The sequence below is a fragment of the Pantherophis guttatus genome, chromosome 1 (assembly GCF_059756535.1).
Source record: "Pantherophis guttatus breed Tessera chromosome 1, ASM5975653v1, whole genome shotgun sequence".
Classification (NCBI taxonomy): domain Eukaryota; kingdom Metazoa; phylum Chordata; class Lepidosauria; order Squamata; family Colubridae; genus Pantherophis; species Pantherophis guttatus.
In genome coordinates, this window is record NC_142063.1 from 244,392,288 (window position 1) to 244,417,195 (window position 24,908).

Sequence of the window (24,908 nt, forward strand, 5' to 3'; positions counted from 1 at the left end):
TATTTCAGGTACATACTTTCCTTTTAGTAGAATACTTAATCGTTCATCCACTGACGTTTTATCTTCTGCAGCATATGTTTGACCTGTTTTTAGAGTCTGAATATTGCAGAACTGTCCTGTCAATCTTTGGAATAGCTCTGGAGGAACATGGAGTGGTTCAAACATTCTCTTGTATAGGCTACTGAGCTCTTTATTTATTTTTATCTGGAAGACAATAGTGAAGAAATATTGCAAACATTAGAAATGCAGAAGAAGTGGTTTTAAGACACAATCGTTTCAGTTAAAACCTCCAAAAATATCCTTGCTGCCAAAAAATCAGTAAAAGTTTATCATTCACTTATTGTTTATTTAATTCTGCTTTTTATGTTGTCAAATGTTAAAACTATTTATGAGTAAAAATAAAAAATGCATGGTAAAATAAAAGCCTACTCAATAAAAGAGATGGTGGGGAAGAAAAGGAAAAACATAAACAAAACCAGCTAATCATAACATTTTCATTCAAAGAAACCCCGGGGGAAGAATTAAGTCTTCAACAGGCATCTAAAAGACACATTAACAGGTGTCACAGATTGGGGGGCTGGGGGAGAGAGGAAGAAAAGGAGCCTTCTAGAGTGCAGCTGCCAGTTGCTTTTGTAACTACAAGATGACATTGTCAGTGACGATACATAGACCTTCTGATGATCGTGGTGATTGTTCAGATTTGTAACAGGATATTAAATATCCTGGTGCTGATTTGTTTAGTGTCAGAAGCAGGAACGTGGCTTGATAAATTGACACTCATTGTGTGTATGATGGGATATCCCACTCAGAATGCTGATACATTCTGCATTTTCTAGGCAAGCACAAGGAAGCCCCACGTAGAATGTTATCTAATCTAATGAAGCTATCAGTGTGTGTTCAATAATAGAACAGCTGTTATTATATCTAAGAGACTATGTAATTAGCATTCCAACTAATTTTGATAATGGATGTTCCTGTGCACAAGATTACTTGGGCCTCTGAAATCTATAATAACCCTAGACTAGAGGCTTCCCAAAAGTATTTTCCTGTTCTTTCTGAAGCATTGCCACTCTATTCTGAACACAAAAATCATTCTGGAGTCCTTGGTGCTGTTTATTTATTTATTTATTTATTTATTTATTAGATTTCTATACCGCCCTACTCCCGAAGGACTCAGGGCGGTGCACAGCCAAACAATAAAAACACATACAATACAAAATTTAAAAAATAGAATAAAATCAAATTAAATAATTTTGGCCCCGACAAATTTAAAACCCCAAACTTTTAAAACCAATTTAAAATTGAATATATAAATACTAAAAAATATTTAAAATTTTAAAAATCTTTTATAAAAGAGGGGGAAAATTAGGCCAGGCCGGCCTGGTGAAATAGTAAGGTCTTTAAGGCGCGGCGGAAGGTGCGCAGATCCGGGATCCTCCGTATCTCTGGGGGGAGCTCGTTCCAGATAGTAGGTGCCCCCACAGAGAAGGCTCTCCCCCTGGGGGCCGCCAGTCGGCATTGTTTGGCTGACGGCACCCGGAGGAGCCCCTCTCTATGGGAGCGTACCGGCCGGTGGGAGGCTATTGGTGGTAGTAGGCGGTCCCGCAAGTACCCGGGTCCTAAGCCATGGAGCGCTTTAAAGGTGGTAACCAAAACCTTGAAGCGCACCCGGAAGACCACCGGGAGCCAGTGCAGCTCGCGCAGGAGAGGTGTTACATGGGAACGCCATGTCGCTCCCATTACCACCCGCGCGGCCGCACTCTGCGCCAGTTGGAGCCTCCGGGTGCTCCTCAAGGGGAGCCCCATGTAGAGAGCGTTGCAATAGTCCAGGCGGGAGGTGACAAGGGCATGAGTGACCGTGCGTAAAGAGTCCCGATCCAGAAAGGGACGCAACTGGCGAATCAGGCGAACCTGATGAAAAATCCTCCCGGTCACGGCCGTCAAGTGCTCTTCTAAAGACAGCCGTGAGTCCAGGAGGACGCCCAAGTTGCGAGCCCTCTCCGTGGGGGCCAATGATTCGCCCCCAATAGTCAGTGATGGCGTCAACTGACTATATCGGGACGTCGGAAACCACAGCCACTCAGTCTTGGATGGGTTGAGCCTGAGCCTGTTCCTCCCCATCCAGATCCGTACGGCCTCCAGGCATCACTTCAAGGGCATGTTTGAACTTAGTTGTTTGCTGGCTGATGTTTCGTTACTTAACTAGGTGCTGATGAGGTTACCTAGTTTGGTAATGGAATGTCTGCAAGTAAACGATACAACACAGAGACACAAAGGATCCCATAGTTCAACCCTGAATATATATATTCTCTTCTATTGAAATAAAGATCTTCAAATTCTTGTACTTGGGAACCACAGAGAAGATTACTGTTGTTTCAGGATTCAACACTGGATTATTGAATTTCATCTAACCCAGTGGTTCTCAACCTTTCTAATGCCGCGACCCTTTAATACAGTTCCTCATGTTGTGGTGACCCCCAACCAGGGGTGGGTTCTAAATTTTTTTTACTACCGGTTCTGTGGGCGTGGCTTATTTTGTGGGTGTGGCTTGGAGGTCATGTGACTGGGTGGGCATGGCTAGCTGGTCACGTGACCAGGTGGCCATGGCTATGTGTATAGGGACCACTCAGAGGGCTGAAAAAAGTCATTTCTGACAGGTCCTCCCACTTTTGACCAGTCCTCACACTTATGACCATCCTCACATTTATGCCTGTGCAGCATTCTTAACAACCATGTCACTCATTTCACAACTGCTTCTCTTCAACATGGTATAAGATAGGGCAAAAAACGTAAAATGTGAGGACAGTCGTAAATTCAAGGACTGGTCAAAAGTGCGAGGATCAGTCAAAAATAACTTTTTCAGCCCTCTGAGTAGTCCCTGTGCACAAAAGGACTACCCAGAGGGCTGAAAAAAGTGATTTCTGACAGGTCCTCGCACTTTTGACCGGTCTTCGCACTTATGACTGGTCATCATGCCCATTGTAGCATTCTTAACAACCGTGTCACTCATTTCACAACTGCTTCTCTTCACCATGGTGACAAGATAGGGCAAAAATGTAAAATGTGAGGACAGTTGTAAGTTCAGGGACTGGTCAAAAGTGCGAGGACCAGTCAAAACTTTCTCAGCCCTCTGAGTAGTCCATATGCATAGAAGGATACAGCAATAGAGAGGATGAAGGAAGGGAAGGGAAATTAGAGTAGGAGTGAGGGTAAGAGAGGGAGGAAGAGAGGAGGAGGAGAAAGGAAGAGGAAGTAGGAAGGAGAAGAAGAGGGGGAGGAAGAGAAAGTAAGAAGGAAAGAAAAGAGAGAGGTGGTAGGTTTGAGGAGAAAGATTACTGTACAATAAAAAAGATGAAAGGGAAGAAAACCAACCCCAAACAAATATAAAGATATTAAGATAAAGAATGAATTGTTAAGCTTTAAAGAATAAAAGAGAACAAATATGAATAAATAGCAATAATTAGAAACACACATACAAACATACAATGTACTTTCTTTGAACAGAATATTTGGCCGGTTCACAAATTTAACCAGTGTTTAGTCATTTCAATTAAATTTACAATTTCTATATTTTCTTTTTGCCATATTTATTCCTCATCAATTTTTTTAAAAAACCAATATTAACCTTCATCCTCATCTCTAATCTTAATCAAATTCAATTTTTCTCTTCTATTCTATATTATACCCCTTCCCATTGTCATCTATTTTTATATGCATCCTCACATTGGTTAATTATGTAATTATGTAATACAGTTGTTTAATACAAATTCAACATTTAATATAAATCAATTAGTTATATAACTATCTTTTTTGTATATCAATCAATATGAACATGAATATTCCAATTATTTCCATGCCATCCAATTTCTTACAAATCAATTAATTATATTTACCAATAATAATAAACCAAATAATTTCCCCCATATATTCCTCCAAACCACAACTTAACCATTTCTGCTTTCAACACAATATACAATTAATAGTATTTCCATTATTACAATTCCCTAGTTAAATAGAGCTTTTTTTCTTTTGTGTTTTAAAATCTTGAACCTCCTCTTTTGCCCTAAATTTCCCATTGTTTGCAGTTTTGCACCTACCTTTTTTGGTGAGGAAAAAGAAAAAGAAATCTCTCTCTGCCTCATTTTGTCACGTTGCAGCAAAGACCCTGCTTTACTTTCAGTTTCATTTTTTCAGCATAGCTAGGGGGAAAAAAATCTGCTCCTCTCTTTGCAGCTAGCAACAGAGCCCTGCGCAAAACAGCTGAGAGCAAATCAGCTGAGAGTCTGGAGGCTGTTCAAATCAACTTATGGTAATTAACCTATGCTGAAGCTGAAAGGGGCTGTTTTTTTCTATTTTTGCAGGCACCGGTCTTCTCATCTGTTTTCTTTTAACACTGATCAGCTGTAGGGCGGCCCTTTGAAGCCCTGCGGCAAGAATTTAAACGGTTTGTTTCCCTCTAGCCATCAGCTGGGACTCCGGAGGCAGCAATAGATTGGGAGTGGGCAGGGTAAGTGAACGACGAACGACGATCCAACAGAGGCAGAGGGTGAGTGAAGGTGTGGGGGGGAGGCGGCGAGAGAGGGCTTTGGCGACCCCTGTGAAATGGCCGTTCGACCCCCAAAGAGGTCGCGACCTCCAAGTTGAGAACCACTGCTCTAGAGGCTTCCCAAAAGTACTTTCCTGTTCTTTCTGAAGCGTCATCACTCTATTCTGAACACAAAAAACATTCTGGAGTCCTTGGTGCTGTTTGAACTTAGTTGTTTGCTTGCTGACGTTTCGTTACTTAACTAGGTGCTGATGAGGTTACCTAGTTTGGTAATGGAATGTCTGCAAGTAAACGATACAACTCAGAGACACAAAGGATCCCATAGTTCAACCCTGAATATATATATTCTCTTCTATTGAAATAAAGATCTTCAAATTCTTGTACTTGGGAACCACAGAGAAGATTACTGTTGTCTCAGGATTCAGCACTGGATTATTGAATTTCATCTAACCCATTACAGAATCAAAGTGTTTCAGAATATGAATAACCTCATCTTAATAAAATATTATCAGCACAAAAAAAAAACCATCCCAAAACTTTCTGATGATCATCCCTAGGGACATCATATAGATGTTAAAGAGCATTGGGTCAGATGTTAAAGTGCACTTTGGAGGCCACAGCCAACTTCCAAGGTAAAGTACACAATCCTGTTTCAGTTTGATTGGAACTATTGTAATGCAATGTCTCCAATCTTCAACTCATAGGAGCAGCCTAGGGAAAATATCATGGTCAATACTATCAAGAGTAGCTAAGAGTCCAGCAGTACAAAAACTGTCTTCCTTATTTTTCCCTCACAAAATTGTTATACTATCACTACTATAAATCATTGGTTCCCAAAGAATAATCCAGTTGCAGAGGTAGTATTCAGCAGGTTCTGACCAGTTCTGGAGAACTGGTAGTAGAAATTTTGAGTAGTTCAGAGAACTGATAAATACCACCTGACTGGCCCTGCCCAAGGGGTGAAATGGTCCCGGTTCGGACCAGATCACCCAATCTGGTAGCGATGGCGGCGGGTGGTTCAGAGAACCGGTAGCAAAAATCCCTGCCCCCCCCATGCCCAGCTGAGCGGTGCGATCATCAGAGGCTTTTTTTTTTTTACTTTTAAAAGCATTTTTTCTACAACCTCTTCCGACGAAAAAATGCTTTTAAAAGTAAAAAAAAAAAAAGCCTCTGATGATCGCACCGCTCAGCTGGGATCGTCAGAGGCTTTTCAAAGCATTTTTTTCTGCAACCTCTTGGCCAAAGAGGTGGTAAAAAAATGCTTTGAAAAGTTTCTAATGATCCCAGCTGAGTTGTTTGATCGGCAGAGAGGCTTTTCAAAGCATTTTTTAAAAAGCCTCTCTGACGATCCCAGCTGAGTTGCCTAATCGGCAGAGGCTTTTCAAAGCATTAGAAAAAATGCTTTAAAAAGTTAAAAAAAAAAAAGTTGGCCACGCCCACCCAGTCACATTACCCCCCCACCAAGCCATGCCCACAGAACCGGTAGTAACAAATTTTACATTTCACCCCTGCCCTGCCCCCATCTATTCTCTGCCTCCCGAGTCCCAGGTGATTGGGAGGAAATGGGGATTTTACAGTAACCTTCCCCTGGAGTGGGGTGGGAATGGAGATTTTACAGTATCCTTCCCCTGCCATGCCCACCAAGCCACACCCATCAAGCCATGCCACGCCCAAGCCATGGCCACAGAACCGATAGTAAAAACTTGAATCTCGCCAGTGTGACCAGTTGCCATAAATCTTTCCTAAATTTTCATGGCAACATCTAACCCAGTTCTATAGAAGCCACCATTCTATATATAGCAACCCAGCACTGTCCTGTGATAAGATAGGAGGCCAATAAATTTAATAAATAAATAAAACAGAATATGGCAGTTACACATTTTAATCTGACAACTTTAAGTTCAGGATTCATTCAAAGTTTATTCTGATCTGTTCAGTTATCTATAATTGCAGATGATTTAGTGTTTATTCTAGAGGAACCTCAAGAAGTAGGACCAACATTAATAGAATTAATAGAAGAATATGGAGACGTGGCAGGGTTGAAAATCAATAAAGATAAAACAAAAATACTGGTGAAAAACATTACAGAGAAACAGAAAAGGGATTTAATGGAGATTAGATATTCATATTACCAACAAGGTAAGGTACCTAGGAATTCAACTAACATCAAGATGTGTAACAATAAAGGAAGATAATCATTATAAATTGAAAAGACAAATTGAGATGGACTTGGAGAGATGGAAAAACTTACAATTATCATTAATGGGAAGAATTGTGACAATTAAGATGAATATATTACCTAGATTGTTTTTATTTCAAACAATACTGATAAAATTAGAAAAAAAATATTTTGAAAATTTTAATAAAATGATAATGAAATTTATATGGCAAGGGAAAAAAGTGAGAATTAATATAAAAATGTTACAAGATGCAAGAACCAGAGGAGAGTTTGGATTACCAAATTGGGAATTATATTATCAGGCAGCAGCATTATCGTGGATGAAAGAATGGATTGTATTAAGAAACATAAGGCTATTGACTTTGGAGGGACATGATTTACAATTGGGTTGGCGTGTCTTTTTATGGTATGGGAAAAATCAAATACATAGTTATTTTCAAAGACATTATGTAAGAAATGCTTTATTATTAATATGGGAGAAAGTTAGAGGAAAAACTACTTAAAAATAACTACATGGTTTTCAACAGTGGAAGCATTAATACATCCAAATGTTATCAATATGGGAAATATTATTAGATATAAAGATATTTTATCAGAAAAGGGGGAATTGAAAACGAAACAAGAATTAGAAGAACAAGAGATTGATATGGTTTGGTATTCAAATTGCAATTACAAACGAGATATGAAAAAGATGCTAAGTTATATGGTTTTTACTTGGAAATGACAGAATTGGATGAGATACTCACAGGAACAGATGAGAAAATGATTAAAAAATTTTATAGCTATCTACGTGGTATTAAATTAGAAGAAGAACAAGTAAAAGAAACAATGATAGCATGGGTAAAAAATTTACAATAGAGTTAGATAAATGGCAGCAATTGTGAGAAAGAAACTATTAATTAACAATGGCTACAGCATACCGTATAAAGAGAATTTGTACAAAATGTTTTACAGTTGGCACATCACCAGAAAAATTGGCAAAAATGTTTAAAAATAAATCAACTAAATGTTGGAAGTGGTGGACGTGTCCAGCAGCGAGAAATTATTGGGCAAGAATTCAAACATGGTTAGAGAAAATGACACAGTAACATATTGATTTAAAGCTGGAGCTGTTCCTGTTGAGTATCTTACCTGAGAAAATTAGTAAAGAAAATGTATATTTGATTATTCATGTAATAACTGCAGCTAGAATTGTGTTTGCACAAAATTGGAAAGCAGAAAAAAATCCTACAAAGGGTGAGGTAATTAAGAAAATATTATAATGTGCAGAAATGAATAGATTGACAATGGAAATCAAAGGGCAGGAAGAATCGGAATATTACAATATATGGGGCAGAGGTGGATTTAAGCAGGTTCTGACCAGTTCTGGAGAACCGGTAGTGGCAATTTTGAATAGTTCGGAGAACCGGCAGTAAAAATTCTGACTGGCCCCGCCCCCATCTATTCTCTGCCTCCCAAGTCCCAGCTGATTGGGAGAAAATGGGGATTTTGCAGTAACCTTCCCCTAGAGTGGGGTGGGAATGGAGATTTTACAGTATCTTTTCCCTGCCACGCCCACCAAGCCGTGCCCACCAAGCCATGCCCACAGAACCGGTAGTAAAAATTTTTGAAACCCACCACTGATATGGGGGCAATTTTATCAATGGATAGACATTGAATATGGACAAGAAGTAGAATAAAAATTTAAAAAATTTATAAAGAATATTTTGTAATAAATATATCCAAATATGTATATGTATCAAGAAAATGGTGGTAAATGTTGAATATGATTACACAAAATTTTGTACTCAGATGACACACTGATTGAATGATGTACTGCTTGTTTAAAAATAAAAATAAAAAACTTTCATTGAAAAAAATATATAATTACCAAATGACAGCCATCTAGTTTACACAAATAATTATATTTACAAATAGCTTTGTGATGATAATCCATTTTTTCCCCAATGGAGGATAATGTTACTACTCATCCAACCAATATTATCTTTCCTTAATTTGCCCTTTAGCAAATAAAATTAAGACTATTTATTTTCATGATAGAATAACAAAATCTATAGAATAAGGATTTTTTTTAAAAAAAGAGACTACATTAGAAAATTCAAATTTGTTACAAATAATTTCTTTTTCCCATATGCGTAGACTCTAAACTACATGGATTTTAATGACAAAGGAGAGAAATGTAGTTCCCTTTTGGCAACCAAAGTTGTTGCTGAAAGTTGCAGGTCTGCTTTGATTACTTTTGTGAGGTTATGGGTCAAAAATTACTCAAAACAATTATATTTTCAAAAATAAGTGTTCCAATCTGATATTGCAGCCATAGCTGTAAGCAGAAAATATCAACATAGTTAAGCAGATACAAATACACATAAACTTCTTTTCTAATCATACAGATTATCAAGCTTTCTGGAAGTATGGATGACAAAGCACAGTGTCAAAAAAGTATGAACTATAAATCAAGAAAGATTTGGTTCAAATCTTGCCTTTGCTGTGAATTCAAACATAGTTTTAAACATTCTGCATTATCTTATTAGCATCAGCACCTTCTCATCTGGGAATAATAAAACTCTACCTCTCAAATTGTTATAAGACAATAGTGTGCATGAACACAAGTTAGTTCTATGTAGCATTGTATATTATTACTCCATTCTTTTTGTCCTTTATTTAAAGTAATCTAAAATCTCTGAAAACGATTAAAGACATCAAACTATTGTCTAGTCCAACACTTGGCTTTTACCACAGTTGATCAACCTTTTACCTGTGGTTGGTCAACCACAGGCTTCAGAGAAGTCCATAAGTAGGACATGGGGACATTAGCACCTTCCCACTCATGTTCTCTAGTATCGGGTGCTAAAACATCCTTGAAACTAAATGCAGTGTATCACCATATTACCAGTCACTTATAGCTCCATCCTCCCTGACTTCTACACAGCAACCCTCTGTGTTTGTTTTTAATTTCCAATATATTGTTGATCTCTGCAACTTGCAATAATAAATTCTATAGATTAATTATTCACTTCCTGCAGTAGCATTTCATGAATCATTCATTCCCAAACTTTGCAAGTTCCCAATTTCTAATTATCTACTTTCTCCACTCAGGCATGATTTTTATACTTTTCTGTCATACATTTTCCTTTTACTCAGATCTTTTTTTGGGGGGGTTAGATAATATGCTTAATCTTAATCAGTCTAGTTGCCTTTTCAAAAATAAAAACCATTTTTTATATAAACTATGACCTGGATGACTGAGAATCTTCATAGACATATTACTAGATGAGTCTAATTCATGACAATGCATTAAAGTGTAAAGTAACCTAATGGCTGGGCTTAAACTACAGAAACCAAGGCATGATTAAGACAAATGAATCTACAGAGATTGTACAAATGCGAATATTTGGGAAGGGTGGAGTGAACATCTTTTCCAAGAGCACATCCTTTGGGAAGTTCACAATCAGAATTACACAATAGGCCAGCACAGATAAATTATTACAGTGATGGATTAGAAATGAGGCAAATTCATTCTCAACTATTGAAGCCCTAATATATAATTTTGGGGCAGTTATTCTTACTCAGTCTAACCTACCTCAGTGTTTTTGCTGTGGAGAAAAGCTGGAGATGCAAGTGCCATGTATGTCACCCTAAACTCCTAAAGGAAAGATGGGATAGAAATCTAAGGGGGAAAAACATTCCAAGTGGGATGAATAAATTGGGGCTTATATTTTTATTGTGTTATTCCCTCATATTTTACATATCAACAAAGAACTTGGGATGTGTTATCTGATATAGTCACTATTTTACATCCCTCTGCATTGAATTACTTTGGTTTCTTTAATGCTGATAAATTTGTAGAAATCCTTTTCAGGCCCTGGCTCTCTGTTTTGGCCCATGCTATCTTAAAACTACATAATTCAAGTAATGTTCTTAAAAATCAGGTGGGGCAGCTGGACTAGTGGGTACCAAGATGATCCTTGTGGGTACACTGAAGCTTCCTAGACTGCCTGCCCCATTGGAGGCCCTGTTTGCCTCAGTCGTACAACGTCCTGTATCATAATATGTTGTGATGGAATATAAAAGGTGTCTGATTCACATAGTATATCAAAACAGTGAAGTCCATGAGAGGAAGGCAAACTGACAACACATTTTAATTCAATAGCCAAAACACTATGCCTTGTCTTATCTGAAAACATAGGCAGAGCAGGGATCAATGAATTTTTCAGAGAAGGAGAAAATGGGCATAAAAGAAAGCAAAAACAATATAGCATTGAGCAAGATAAATAATGATGGAAGCTTTAATGGAGGCACACGGAGCCTCAAGTAGAGAAGGCAGTCTTCGGCTATTCTTAATTAATTTACTTCTATATCAACAAGAAATAATCAGAATTTTAAGTGAAATGTGAATGTGTGCTCTATAGGGGAAAAACAAGAGCTTTGTCCTTGGGATTAAAAGAGCAATGTGAAGCTAGTTTTTCATTAATATAAGATCTTTCATGCAGCCCCCCCTTCCCCGACAATAGGATTTGTCTGGGAAATTGAAATAACCCTGTGGCAGATAACTGTGGTTTCTATTGTATACTGGCTCCTCCAGGAATGGTGCCTCAGAGCAGCTGGGCTTAGAAAGAAGTGATGTAAAAGGACAGCTCTGCTGACCACAGAGGAAATCTTTTCAGCGATGAATGGAGCAAATATCATGCATCTCTGCATATGATAAACCAGGGCATATGCCTCAATCAACCGCAAAAGCATCTGCACCTTTTTCTGACAGCAGCATTTCTTCTGCAGTACCTGATAAGCAAAGCTCTGGAAGTGACAAGGACAAGGATTACTTCTTTAAACCATTCACTAGCCAGTAAAACATCTCCCCCACACCCCGCTCCATTTCTAAGATTATGATGACGCAGTTTGCAATACGGGTAGCCTCGATTTACAACAGTTCACTTAGTGACCCGTTCGAAGTTACAACAGCACTGAAAAAAGTGAGTTATGACCATTTTTCACACTTTTGACCGTTTCAGCATCCCCACACAAAGGCAATGGGGAAACCAGATAGCAATAGCAATAGCAATAGCATTTATATACTGCTTCGCAGTGCTTTACAGTCCTCTCTAAGCGGTTTTACAAAGTCAGCATATTGCCCCCAACAATCTGGGTCCTTATTTTACCCACCTCGGGAGGATGGAAGGCTGAGTCAACCTTGATTCACTTAACAACCATATTACTAATTTAACAATTGCTGTGATTCATTTAAGAACTGTGGCAGGAAAAATTGTAAAATGGGGCAAAACTCACTTAACAAATTTCTCACTTGGCAACATAAATTTTGGGCTCCATTGTGGTTGTAAGTTGAGGACTAGCTGTATATTACTAGGCAAATGGACAACTTCCCTTTCAACCCACTTTGTTACACTGATGCTCTTTTGATAGATAGGAGGAAGAGAAAAATTAGAGGATGTTGTATGACAGCCCATTTGTGTAGCTTGCCCTTTTATTCTTTAATTTTATTTCAATCAAGCTGTACTGAATTAAAAAAAAACACTGTAAAATTTCTATGGATGACAAAAAAGCCTTACTACAAAGGATGTTGGAATGCAGATGAACCATCGAGTCATACAAACACTTACTGCACATATGGGTTGTTATAGGTAGAAAAAAAGGCTGAGCTAGAAAAGTTTACAATAAGGTTCAAATGTCAAATGTTTCATCAGAACATGCTCATGTTTACCTGGGTATTTCAAGAAAAGGGGTAATTGCAGGGGTGAAATGCTCCCGGTTCGGACCGGATCAGGCGATCCAGGAGCTATTGTCGCGGTTGGTTCGGGGATCTGGTAGCAATGGCGGAGCAAAGCTCCGCCCACCCGCCCGGGTCTCGTTACTTCCTGTTTTTAAGCAGGAAGTAATGTGTTTTGTACCTTCTGTGCATGCGCAGGTTTTGTGTATGCACAGAAGGTTCACGTGTGCATGTGACACGTGCGCACGGCACGTGCACTTCCAAACTGGTAAGGAAGGTAAGTAGATTTCACCCCTGAGTAATTGGATTGCATAGTGGAAAATAGCCCTAACAAGTTGTGAATGATTAGCGTCTTTCTGTTGATAAGTTATTTTTAAATCAGTAAAAACAAGAGTCTTTCAGAGTGATGCAGCACTCTTGAAATTGCTAAGATATTGGGACGTGATCACAGAACCATCAAACATTTTGTTGCAAATAGTCAACAGGGTCGCAAGAAACGTGTTGAGTAAAAAAGATGCACATTAACTGCCAAAGATTTGAGAAGAATCAAACATGAAGCTACCAGGAACCCATTATCCTCCAGTGCTGTCATATTTCAGAACTGCAACCTACCTGGAGTACCCAGAAGTACAAGGTGTTCAGTGCTGAGAGATATGGCCAAGGTAAGGAAGGCTGAAATCTGACCACCACTGAACAAGACACATAAGTTGAAACAGCAAGACTGGGCCAAGAAATATCTGAAAACAGATTTTTCAACGGTTTTATGGACTAATGAAATGAGAGTGACTCTTGACGGACCAGATGAATGGACCCGTGGCTGGATCAGTAATGGGCACAGAGCTCCACTTCAACTCAGACGCCAGCAAGGTGGAGGTGGGATACTGGTATGGACTGTTATTATGAAAGATGAGCTAATTGGACCTTTTTGGGTTGAAGATAGACTCAGAATCAACTCCCACCTACTGCCAGTTTTTAGAAGACACTTTCTTCAAGCAGTGGTACAGGAAAAAGTTGGTGTCTTTCAAGAAGACCATGATTTTTATGCAGAAGAATGCTCTATCACATGCATCTAAGTACTCCACTGCATGGCTAGCCAGAAAAGGCCTTAAAGATGAAAGAATAATGACACGCCCCCCTTCCTCACCTGACCTAAACCCTACTGAGAACTTGTTGGCCCTTCTTCAATGAGAGATTTACGGTGAAGGAAAACAGTACACTTCTCTGACCAGTGTCTGGGAGGCTCTGGTTGCTACTGCACAAAAAGTTGATCATCAACAGATCAAGAAACTGACAGACTCCATGAATGGAAGACTTATGACTGTTATTGAAAAGAAGGGTGGCTATATTGGTTACTGATTTTTTTTTTGAACTGTCAGAAATGTTTATTTGTAAATTTTGAATTGTTTGTTTATTATTCTCACTTTAACAGATGAAAATAAATGAGTAAGATGGGAAACTTTTCATTTTTCATTTAGTTGCATAATAATTCTGCATACTAATAGTTGCCCAATAATCGTGCACACATAGATATTCTTCCAAGAAAGCCATAACCTCACTTTTACTTTTTTGAATATTCAGGTTTGAGGTTTATTAATATTTTGGATTGACTAAGAGCACTGTAGTTGTTCAATAATAAAATTAATCCTCCAAAATACAGCTTGCCTAATAATTATGCACACAGTTTATATATGTATAAAATTTATTTATATACTTGTTTGTCAAAAAAGTCTATGTATTTTAAAAATGTACTACTTCAACACTATACATGATGAAATATTTTAATACAAAGATAAAATAAAGATACAAGTAAAGAATATTTTCCACCTATTAATCAATGTATACAAGACATTCTGGTAAAGTAAACAGAGATGACTTTTTGCTGGCCAAATATGAAATATACTAGAGAAATTTGTAAACATACTTCTCCTGAAAATAATTTATTCCCTATTTTTATGAAACTTTAATAGCATGACCTTCAATGGTCATGACCTTCACTCCACCTCAGTGGGAGGCCGAAATAAGTATTATAAACAATGAAAAGAAAACCTTCATTGCAGTGGACACACAATGAGGAAGAAGAGGAAGAACAGAAGGAAGAGGAACAAATTGTACCCTACTGAGAATTATGAATTATGCTGAAAATAGAACCAAAGTATAATAATGCTGTTATTAAAAATATTATTATTGGATATATGATAATACTATTATTATTATTAGCAGTAGTAATTAATAAAAACATTTATAGATGCACAGTCCATACCAAACAATGCCATAATAACAAATGTTGTCCAAAACATTTGGACATTTAATACATGGCAGGTAATACGTGCCATGTATACATTAAAACATTTAATACATGGCAGGTATTACGGAGACCTGGTTGGGCCAGGAGCGGGGGGTTCCCCTCGTTGAAATGTACCCACCAGGTTTCCATGCATTCCATCAGCCGAGGTCACAGGGGAGGGGCAGGGGGGGGGGGTAGCGGTTATCATTAAAGAAGGTCTGAGACCGAGGGAGGCCACTGTTCCTCAGACGGCCGGCTGTGAATCCCTCCTTGTGAAATGGGACCACGGGGTTCAGATGGGTTTGCTGATCACGTACCTAGCTCCTTGCCACGTGGCAGCAGCCCTGCCCAAGCTACTCAACGTCATCGCCGCAGTGGCGGTTGATACCCCTAGGCTTATGGTCATGGGAGATTTCAACCTACCGTCCGTGGGCGAGGCGTCTGAGGTGGCTCGGGAGTTCATGGCTTCCATGACAGCTATGGACCTGACCCAATTAATTCATGGTCCTACCTACACGGGGGTTAACACGCTGGATCTGGTTTTTGTCTCTGGACAGTGGTTGAGTGATCTTGAGATAGGGGATATAGTTACCGAGCCCTTGTCATGGTCTGATCACTCTCTCCTTCGTCTCGACCTTCGAAACGGTGCACCCCGCCGCAGGGAGGCGGAGCTGGTAAGATGGTTCCGCCCCAGGCACCTGATGGAACCTGATAGGTTCCAGATGGAGCTTGGGCCATTTCCTGAGGCTCTGGCACACACCTCGACTGGAGACCTAGTGGCCGCCTGGGATAGGGCGGCCGCTGGAGCTCTGGACTGGGTCGTGCCTTTGCGGGCTCTGACCCGGCACCGATCTCATTTGGCTCCTTGGTTCACCGAGGAGCTGAGGGAGTTGAAGCGCCAGAAAAGACGCCTAGAGAGTAGTTGGAGGGCCAGTCTTTCTGAATCGGAACGGACACTGGTAAGATCTCATATTAGGAATTACCTAGTGGCAATAAAAGCAGCGAAATGTAGTTATTTTGCTGCTCTTATTGCATCATCAGATAACTGCCCGGCCGCCCTGTTTAGGGTGACCTGCTCCCTGCTCCACCAGGAAGCGCCGGAGGACCCCTTGGAGGGTAGAGCCGAGGATTTTGTTCAGTATCTGTATGACAAAATCACTCAAATTCAGGAAGATCTGGACTCCGACTGGGTAGTCTCAGGGGGAGGGACTGGGGCAGGTCTTGAGAATGTTATCTGGGATGAGTTTGATCCTGTGACCCCTGAGGACGTGGACAGGATTCTGGGCAGACTGAACGCGACCACTTGTTTATTGGACCCATGTCCTTCCTGGTTAGTGCTGGCTTCCCAGGAGGTGACACGAGGCTGGCTCTAGGGGATTATAAATGCTTCGTTGGGTGAGCGTGACTTTCCTGCCGCCTTGAAAGAGGCGGTGGTAAAGCCTCTCCTCAAGAAGCCTTCCCTGGACCCGGCAATGTTGGTTAATTATAGTCCGGTCTCCAACCTTCGCTTTGTGGCGAAGATTGTTGAGAGTGTGGTTGCGCAACAGCTCCCCCAGCACCTGGATGAAACGACGTATCTGGATCTGTTCCAGTCGGGCTTCAGGACCAGGTACAGCATGGAAACGGCATTGGTCACGTTGGTAGATGATCTCCGGAGGGCTCGGGACAGGGGGTGCTCCTCTGTCCTGGTCCTGTTAGACCTCTCAGCGGCTTTTGATACCATCGACCATGGTATCATGCTGCACCAGTTGGAAGAGTTAGGGGTGGGAGGCACTGTGTTGCGGTGGTTCTCCTCCTTTCTCTCTGACTGGTCGCAGTGTGTTGACAGGGGGGCAGAGTTCGACCCCGAGGCCCCTCATATGTAGGGTGCCGCAAGGGTCGGTCCTCTTGCCTCTCCTGTTCAACATTTATGTGAAGCCGCTGGGCGAGATCATCCGTGATTTCGGGGTGAAGTATCACCAGTATGTTGATGACACCCAGCTATACATCTCCACCCCGGATCACCCCAACGATGCCCTTGAAGTGATGTCCCAGTACCTGGAGGCCGTGCGGTTCTGGATGGGGAGGAATAGGCTCAGGCTCAACCCGTCCAAGACCGAGTGGCTGTGGTTTCCGACGTCCCGATATAGTCAGTTGGCACCATCACTGACTATTGGGGGCGAATCATTGGCCCCCACGGAGAGGGCTCGCAACTTGGGCGTCCTCCTGGATTCAGGGCTGTCTTTAGAAGAGTATTTGCCGGCCGTGACCGGGAGGATTTTTCATCAGGTTCGCCTGATTCGCCAGTTGCGTCCCTTTCTGGATTGGGACTCCTTACACACGGTCATTCATGCCCTCGTCACTTCCCGCCTGGACTATTGTAACGCTCTCTACATGGGGCTCCCCTTGAGGAGCACCCGGAGGCTCCAACTGGGGCAGAGTGCGGCCGTGCAGGTGGTAATGGGAGCGACATGGCTTCCCATGTAACACCTCTCCTGCGCAAGCTGCACTGGCTCCCGGTGGTCTTCCGGGTGCGCTTTAAGGTTTTGGTTACCACCTTTAGAGCACTCCATGGCTTAGGACCTGGTTACCTATGGGACCACCTACTACCACCAATAGCCTCCCACCGGCCGGTACGCTTTCATAGAGAGGGGCTCCTCCGGGTGCTGTCAGCCAAACAATGTCGACTGGCGGCCCCTAGAGGGAGAGCCTTCTCTGTGGGGGCACCTACTATCTGGAATGAGCTCCCCCCAGAGATACGGAGGATCCTGGATCTGCGCACCTTCCACCGCGCTTTGAAGACCTTTTTATTCCACCAGGCGGGCCTGGCCTAATCTTTTCCCTCTTTTCTTTTTAATATGCAAATTTTAATCTGTTTTTTAAATGATTGGGGTGTTTTAATTTGTCTGGGCCAAATTGTTTAATTCGATTTTATCTTGTTTTTTAAATTTTGTATTTATGTATTTTACTGTTTGGCTGTTCACCGCCCTGAGTCCTTCAGGAGTAGGGCGGTATACAAATCAAATAAAGATAAAGATAAAACAATAAGTTCAAAATATAACCAAGTTATTTACTTAGAATAAATAATATATAATAACGTTAAAATGATACAATATAGTACTCAGCTGAAATCCTGAATGTTTATTCTTACTTACTTATTAGGATTTATATGCTGCTCCATTCCCAAAGAACTATAAGTGGCTTAGGAGCCCTCAAGAAGATTAAAAGCAAACAAAACAACATGGTATAATTAAATTACAAATGCAACACTCTTGGCACTCAATAGTTGTACATGTTATATTAATCTTGCACTAGGACTACAGCTATGTAAATGAAAGCCTGAAGGGTTAAGTACTAAAAGCACAGTTATTAATAAAGATTAATAACCTCTTACACTTTTTTTGGCAGTGATAAAAAATAGAAAGCAAAAATACCTTGTGGTGTAGTAAGTATATATATCAATACATTCGCTGAACAAGCCCATTTAGAAGCAAAGCCCCATTCTTTTAAATAACTTCTTTATGCATCTATCATTGCTTTAGCGGTGGTGAACGTACCGGCCTCCTCTTGTACAGCAAGTATATAAAATGCAGAAGATTGACAACAAGGAATACCGCATTCCAGATTACCATATCCACAGCACAACGAAAAAGGGCTGCCCAGATGATAAAAAGTACACACCCTGCCAAAAATAAAAATGTAAAATTATTAGGCATGCAACTCTGCCATCCCTAATCCAGAAAACTAAGTATAGTAGAATATTGTGTTCAAACTTTTTATCTTCCATATAACTATCTACCAAGAAAAGACTAATAATAGTAAGAACAATGAAGACTATGCCAGGAAAAGAATGAAAGTTATAGCATTACAGAAAAATATCACCCACATTTATCTCAAAGCACAGTCAGAAAATGAAATATTTTTCATTTATTTTTTAAAGTTTTTATGGATTGGTTTTCCACACATATTCCAAAGCCCTCCCGCCCTCCCAAAATCAAACAAAATCAAGCAGCAGGAATAGAGAAATAAGTTTTACAAATATGTTATAGTGGATTCTCATTACAATAGATTCTCAAGGCTGCAACATTTAAGTCTAATATAGCTTTGCTTACCCATTGTCAACATAGCTCGTAAAACAATCATATGGAGATTAAAAGTAGTTGGAATAACCAACCCAACTGCAAAACAAATATTGGCCATATGAAAAACCAAGTGATGGATCTCTCTCCAATTTTCACATACAGTTTCATTCAAAGGCACAGAGGTGGCATTTCTGAAGTCCAGGTTAAAGTTCAATGGGGCTGCGGTAATTGAACTGGCTTCGATGAAGTTCATCTTGAACTAGCCTGTTAAAAAGAAACATAGGTTGCACTTGCAGTGTGACTGAATATTCATCTTTTTGCAAAAGGATTGAATGGGGACACATCTCAAGAGCTTGAAAAGTTATACATGGAACATGTCAAATGTTCGCTTAATATTTTTTTAAAAAAGAAAAGCAGTCCTTGTATTTATCAGAATTAACTCAATCACGATGAACTGTATGCTCTTATCTATGTCATTCTGCATACATAAAGTGTGTTCAACAAAGTAATGGGTATAGTTTTGGCACTCAAGTAACTGTTAGCAGAGAATACTTAAAATAAAGTTAGAGTTCCGCTTATCTCCCCCACACCTATCCAACTGCCATGTAGCTGTGACATTAAGCAGCACTACTAAATATAGTACCTAATGCAATGCTGAATAGAAGATAAGAAGCAAAAGAGTACACAATATTTTAACAGCCAAGTTTTAAGGGCAACAAAAAATTATTTAATTTTTAAATATAATTGTAGGTTATGCATTTGACTCTTCAGAAAACTGTCCGCTTATGAATATCAGCAAAGGGATTCAATATACATCTAGTCCATGATAGTCAAAACTTAGATATTTTTTCTATATGCAATAAATTTGATAGTGATTCTCTCAACAGTTCTTTAGTTTGTGCGTCCACACACACGCGTATGTGATTTATACTCAAGTTATACTAGCAGAATGCAACACATCTGCTGTCTGCATTTCATCATGGTAATTTTTGATACATAATGCAGATTGATGGTTTTTGATGGACAACAACTTCAGTTGGAAAAAAGTATGAACTTCACAACAATTCTTTGAAGAGTTGGAAAAATTCTGAATGGACCATAACCATAGGCTGAGGGTAGAAAATATATTTAACCTTTCTCTACATGCGTAGGGTGCTATTTTTAAACGGAAACTAAAAAAGGGTAATTTTAATCAAGAAAATGGCTTACAGAAGAAAGTTAAACTTACTCAATGAAGTTGCTAGACAATTGCAAAGCTCCCTGAGACTATTATAAAGGAAGAACCAACAACCTCAGAAGTCATTCCACACATATTCTGTGCGCTTCTGCTTCAGCCCTTTTGTCCAGAAAAACAAACAAACACAGCATAACTTACTTCACACTATGTCTGGATTCATGATACATCATTCATTGATTGAACCAGATCTTTAAAACCACGCAGTAATAATTTTTATGTTTAGTGCCTTAAATATATTTGCTACATGCAAGTAGATTTATTTTTTAATTTTTATTTTAGTTTTATTTTAAGGTGTTGCTCTGAAAGTGAAGCAAAGAGAGAGAGAGATAATATGCGAATTTCCAGCATCATGAAATATTGATCTCCAATTTCACAGATATACAGGCAGTTAGAAAAATATCCACTGGATATGATAATCTGTTTTATATCAGTGGGATCTTGGTTGTTCAAAGTGAATGTCTCTATGAAGAACTCAATAATTCTATAGTAAAAAAGCAATCTGCATTTTACCCTTTTTTGATGTATGATTCAACATTGTCCAAGATTTTGCTAAAATTGTATGATATGTGGGTATTTGTGTGTAGGCATTTAATGTGCATTTTAATGTATGTTTGGTTAAAAAAAGATTTAGTGCATATATGTGTGCGTGTGCATTTTCAAGTTAGCATGCAGTTTTCTTGACAATACTTTCAGGAGGAGGTTGCCATTGTCTGTAGCCCAAGGTCAACCTCTTACATGCCTAAAGCAGGACTACAGTCTTACAGGCTCAGCCTGGTGCCCTAACCATCATGCCAAAACAGCTCTCTCAAATATATTATTTTACAATATTAATTCTAGACCCTAGGCAAAGGAATATTACTTGAAATATATTTACACCAATAAACATAGTATATTTACTTGCTATTAAATTTGATGTTTCAAACACATTGCCCACATGAGCAACAAAACAGGATAACAGGGAAAGACATCATATTCCTCTTAGACAGCAACTTCAGGAATCTTGGAGAGGGGCACTATAATTGGAAGGGCTGGGGAGGGTCATATCTGGCCATAACTGGACTGCCAATTTATTGTAAGTTTTCATCATGCTGCACACACACAAAACATACACAATATTCAAGCCTCTCCCAACATGGATGGAGATTGTACAAGGCTGTACTTTTTCTTCCTCTCAGAAAATTACTTCAGCTTTAAAGTAACGCTTGTGCTGAACAATGAGGACTAGTTGTCTGCACATACTGAGCCAGACCTGGGCAAGGTTTTGATTTGCTTTGCCTTCTGTTTCAGATATAGACTCATTCAAAGATGGTGGCACAGGGATTACCTGACCATGCTCACCCCTTCCCCTCTTCAAGGTACCATTCAAAACAATGAGGACAGTATTATTATATTGCTTTTTGCAATTAGACTCCACCCCCCACCCCACCCGGGGATGACAAGAAGCTAAGGTATCTCTAGTTTAAAAGCAGATGAGAACCCTAAGAATCCTCTGTAATGTGCTTTGGGGTGCTTTTGCAGGAAAGAGCTTTTTATTATTATTATTTTTTGAGCTCCCGCAAACTGAACTCCAGCCACAACTCCAGTCACCCCACGGGTTATTAGCGCGAGTCTCTGCAGTTCTTTTCTCCAAGTCCCGACGTGAGAATCCAACGAGGACGGTACAGAGGGCAGGTGCCAAGGGTAGCCTAAGGCGGGAGATAGGCAGGACTTGGAGGCACCCAACGGGCGAGGCTAACAAAGTGTCAGGCTCTGGGGAAGCAGCGCGCCCATGTTAAAGCATGTAAGTATCCCAAACTAATTCACCCGGACTAGATTTGCACCGGAACCTCCCCCCCACTCCCCACTCCACCGCCTAAGGGCGGCTCGTGAGTAGACCGGGTTGCGGAAAATGTCGCCCAGCCCTGCGCGTCTTCCCAGCTGCCTATCAAAACTGATCAGCCCTGCAGCTTCTTCTGGCTGCCCCAGAATTTTCTCCTACCTGCTTCGCTCCTCCTAGTCCCAACCTTACCTGTCTGCGTCGCCGCTGCCAGGCGCCTTTTCCAGAGTGTTATACTCAAAGGTCCTTAACGGGAGCGCCCTGTGGCTCCGCTGCGCCTGCTAGAGGAACCATGAAGGGAAGCGTGCTCGCCCTCCACGGAGCGGAGGTTTTGACTAAAATAGGCATCAAGCAGCCGCCAGCAGTAACTTGCGGGCGGCGCTAGCTCCCTCCCTGCGCTTGCAGCTCTCAGAAACCAACGGTGTGGGGGAACGCGCAGGCGCTTTTTTTTTTTAATATATACGCTTTGCTCTTCCCGGCCCGCCCGCGTAAAAGTTCTTGGGACTTGCTTGTTCCTCTGGGGTGGGGGAGTGCTTGGTAATCGCCAGTCGCCGCTTTAGCTATTCGGAATGTCACGACAGCTCAAAAGTGAAGGAGGGATTAAGTGCCCAAGGAGTAATATTAGTTTCTTCCAAATTATTGGGGAAAGAAAACCGCTTCTGTTTTTCTTGAGAATACAAGCCACCCTTCTGCTGCTCTTTGAAGCAGCTGCCTAGAATTTAAGGGCCTCCAATTTAGGGATTCACAGTCCGAAGGAGCTTCGCCAACGTTCAAGTTTTTTAAAATTTATTATTATTATTATATACTTTATTCATTAAACATGAAACTCAGTCAACTGAACATTTAAAAATGTATCACGAATATCATTGACTGGCTTTGATGGTTGATACCATTTGCTGCCAGCATCCTACCGTGTTTCCCCAAAAATAAGACCCTGTCTTATATTTTTTTGAACCCTGAAATAAGCGCTTGGCCTTATTGCCGTGCGCTCAAAAGCCCGATTGGGCTTATTAGCAGGGGAGAAACAGGGTAGGTATGACCAAATATCTTCTTAAAATGTATGTTGTTTAGAGTACCACAGTCTTTTGCAGTTCCTCTGGTGTTATTGCAGGAAGCTGCAATTTCTTGATGTACTTTGTAAAATTCTTGGACATGGTGCCAAGTGCCCTGATGACAATGGGTATCACTGCCACATGTTTTATCCATAATTGTGTAGTTTTGATGGCCAGGTTGCGATATTTTGTGATTTTTTCCAGTTCTTTTTCTTCGATTTTGGCACAGCGATACCAATAAATTGTACACTTCGGTTTTCAACAACTGTGATATCTGGCGTGTTGTGTTCCAAATGACGATCTGTCTGTATTTGAAAGTCCCACAAGATCTTCACCTTCTTATTTCCAATAACTTTTTCCACTTTATGTTCCCATGACTTTTCGAATACAGATAAATTGTATTTTTTACATAATAACCAGTGGATTAATTTAGCAACTCAATCATGTCTAACTTCGTAATCAGTTTGTGCGACTTTGCTGCACTCACATATTAAATGTGAAACAGTTTCAACTTTGTCGTTGCAAAGTCGGAAGTTTGGATTGTCAGTGGATTTTTGTATCTTCGCTTTCATAGCATTAGTTTGTAGTGCTTGTTCTTGAGCAGTAAGTATTAAACCTTGCCCATGTCAAATTGTTATCACATTTTCCTTCAATGTTTTTCAAGTGCTGTCCATGTAAAGCTTTGGTTTTCCATCCATTTAATCTGTCATCTAGCTGTTTTTCCTTATATTCTGCCTTTGTTTCTGTTGTTTTTATAATGTTCTCTGTTTTTACCGCATGTAGCAATTTTTCTGTACTTTGATTCACAGTCATTCAAACTTCGTTTTTCTTCTTCTACAGTTTGATGGATTTACAATAGCTCTCTGCCCCCTATTCTTCTTGGCAGGTACAACCTGTCAATGTCACTTTGTGGATGTAAAGCATGGTACATATTCAAAAGTTTGCGCATTTTCTGGTCCAAGTTTTCCAGTTCAGCCAAAGTCCATTTGATGATTCCAGCTGAGTAGCATATCACTGGAACTGCCCATGTATTAATGGCTTTGTTTTGGCTTTGATTTTAATATTTTGCGGATCCTCCTGATATATTCTTTTGCGTTGACTCTTTGACTTTTTCATTCAAGATGTATCTGCTTCCATTATGCCTAGGTATTTTTAACCGTCATTCTTTGCTAATGCTTTCACTATGCTTCCATTTCCCAGTTCTATTCCTTCTATTTTTTCCATTTTTCCTCGTTGCATGGATAATATAGCACATTTTTCAAGTCCAAAGTTCATTTTGATGTCGCTGCTGAAGAGTTGAACTCTGTTGAATATTGATTTATGTTCAGTGGGGCTTTTCGCATACATTTTTAAGTCATCCATGTATACTAGATAGTTTATCTTGCCATGTTGGCTTGAGATTTGGTATCCCAGTTTTGTGTTTCGTAGGATTATTGTCAGTGGAATTAATGCAATGTTGAACAGTAGTGGTGAAAGAGTCCCCCTGGAAGATTCCTCGTTTGATGTTGATTAACCAATGTTCTCCCCATTTGCTGTTAGAACTGTTTTCCATTTTTGCATATTTGCTTTCAAAATTGTTGTTGTTGTTGTTATTTTATTCATTAAACATGAAACTCAGTCAACAACATTTAAAATATATATCACAAATATTATTGGCACTGATGGTTGATACAGGTTGCTGCCAGTTCACTTGTAACAGTCTGATGTTTTATTAACATTTTTTAAATAGAGCCTCCACAGTTTCCCATGCCTGGCTATGTCAAAATACAGCCCTCCTTTCATAGGTTTCTGCAAGAAAAAAAATGTTGCAAAGACTTTAAAGAATCATTATTTTAAATGAATGAGATTTGGAAATCAGCTGCATCTTTTGGACAGTTGGCTGAAAAAAGTTTAACAAAAGAATGGCTGCTGCTGTTATGAATAATAGTGCCTTGCTGTGTTCCTGCATATCTGAAACACTTCTTCCCAATTAAAACAAGTGCACAGTCCCAGGAATGAAATCTTTATGTAC

The 24,908-nt window shown here is 40.0% G+C and overlaps 1 protein-coding gene across 4 annotated transcripts in view; it reads right to left on the reverse strand.

Moving 5' to 3' along the window:
* The window catches only part of POPDC1 (popeye domain cAMP effector 1), a 37,595-nt gene extending 15,332 nt beyond the window's left edge, over positions 1-22,263 (reverse strand). For 2 of the 4 annotated variants that reach the window (XM_034409082.3, XM_087882608.1), the window contains exons 1-5: positions 22,038-22,222; positions 20,021-20,128; positions 18,823-19,056; positions 18,268-18,392; positions 17-204 (exon numbers count right to left, since the gene is read on the reverse strand). In XM_034409082.3, the coding sequence (XP_034264973.1) occupies positions 17-204; positions 18,268-18,392; positions 18,823-19,045 (536 nt within the window). In that variant the 5' untranslated portion in view covers positions 19,046-19,056; positions 20,021-20,128; positions 22,038-22,222. Of the gene's footprint in view, positions 1-16; positions 205-18,267; positions 18,393-18,822; positions 19,057-20,020; positions 20,129-22,037 lie in introns of all 4 variants that reach the window. The other 2 variants (XM_034409081.3, XM_087882607.1) reach the window with 2 other exon arrangements.
* Positions 22,264-24,908: the final 2,645 nt, after the last annotated feature.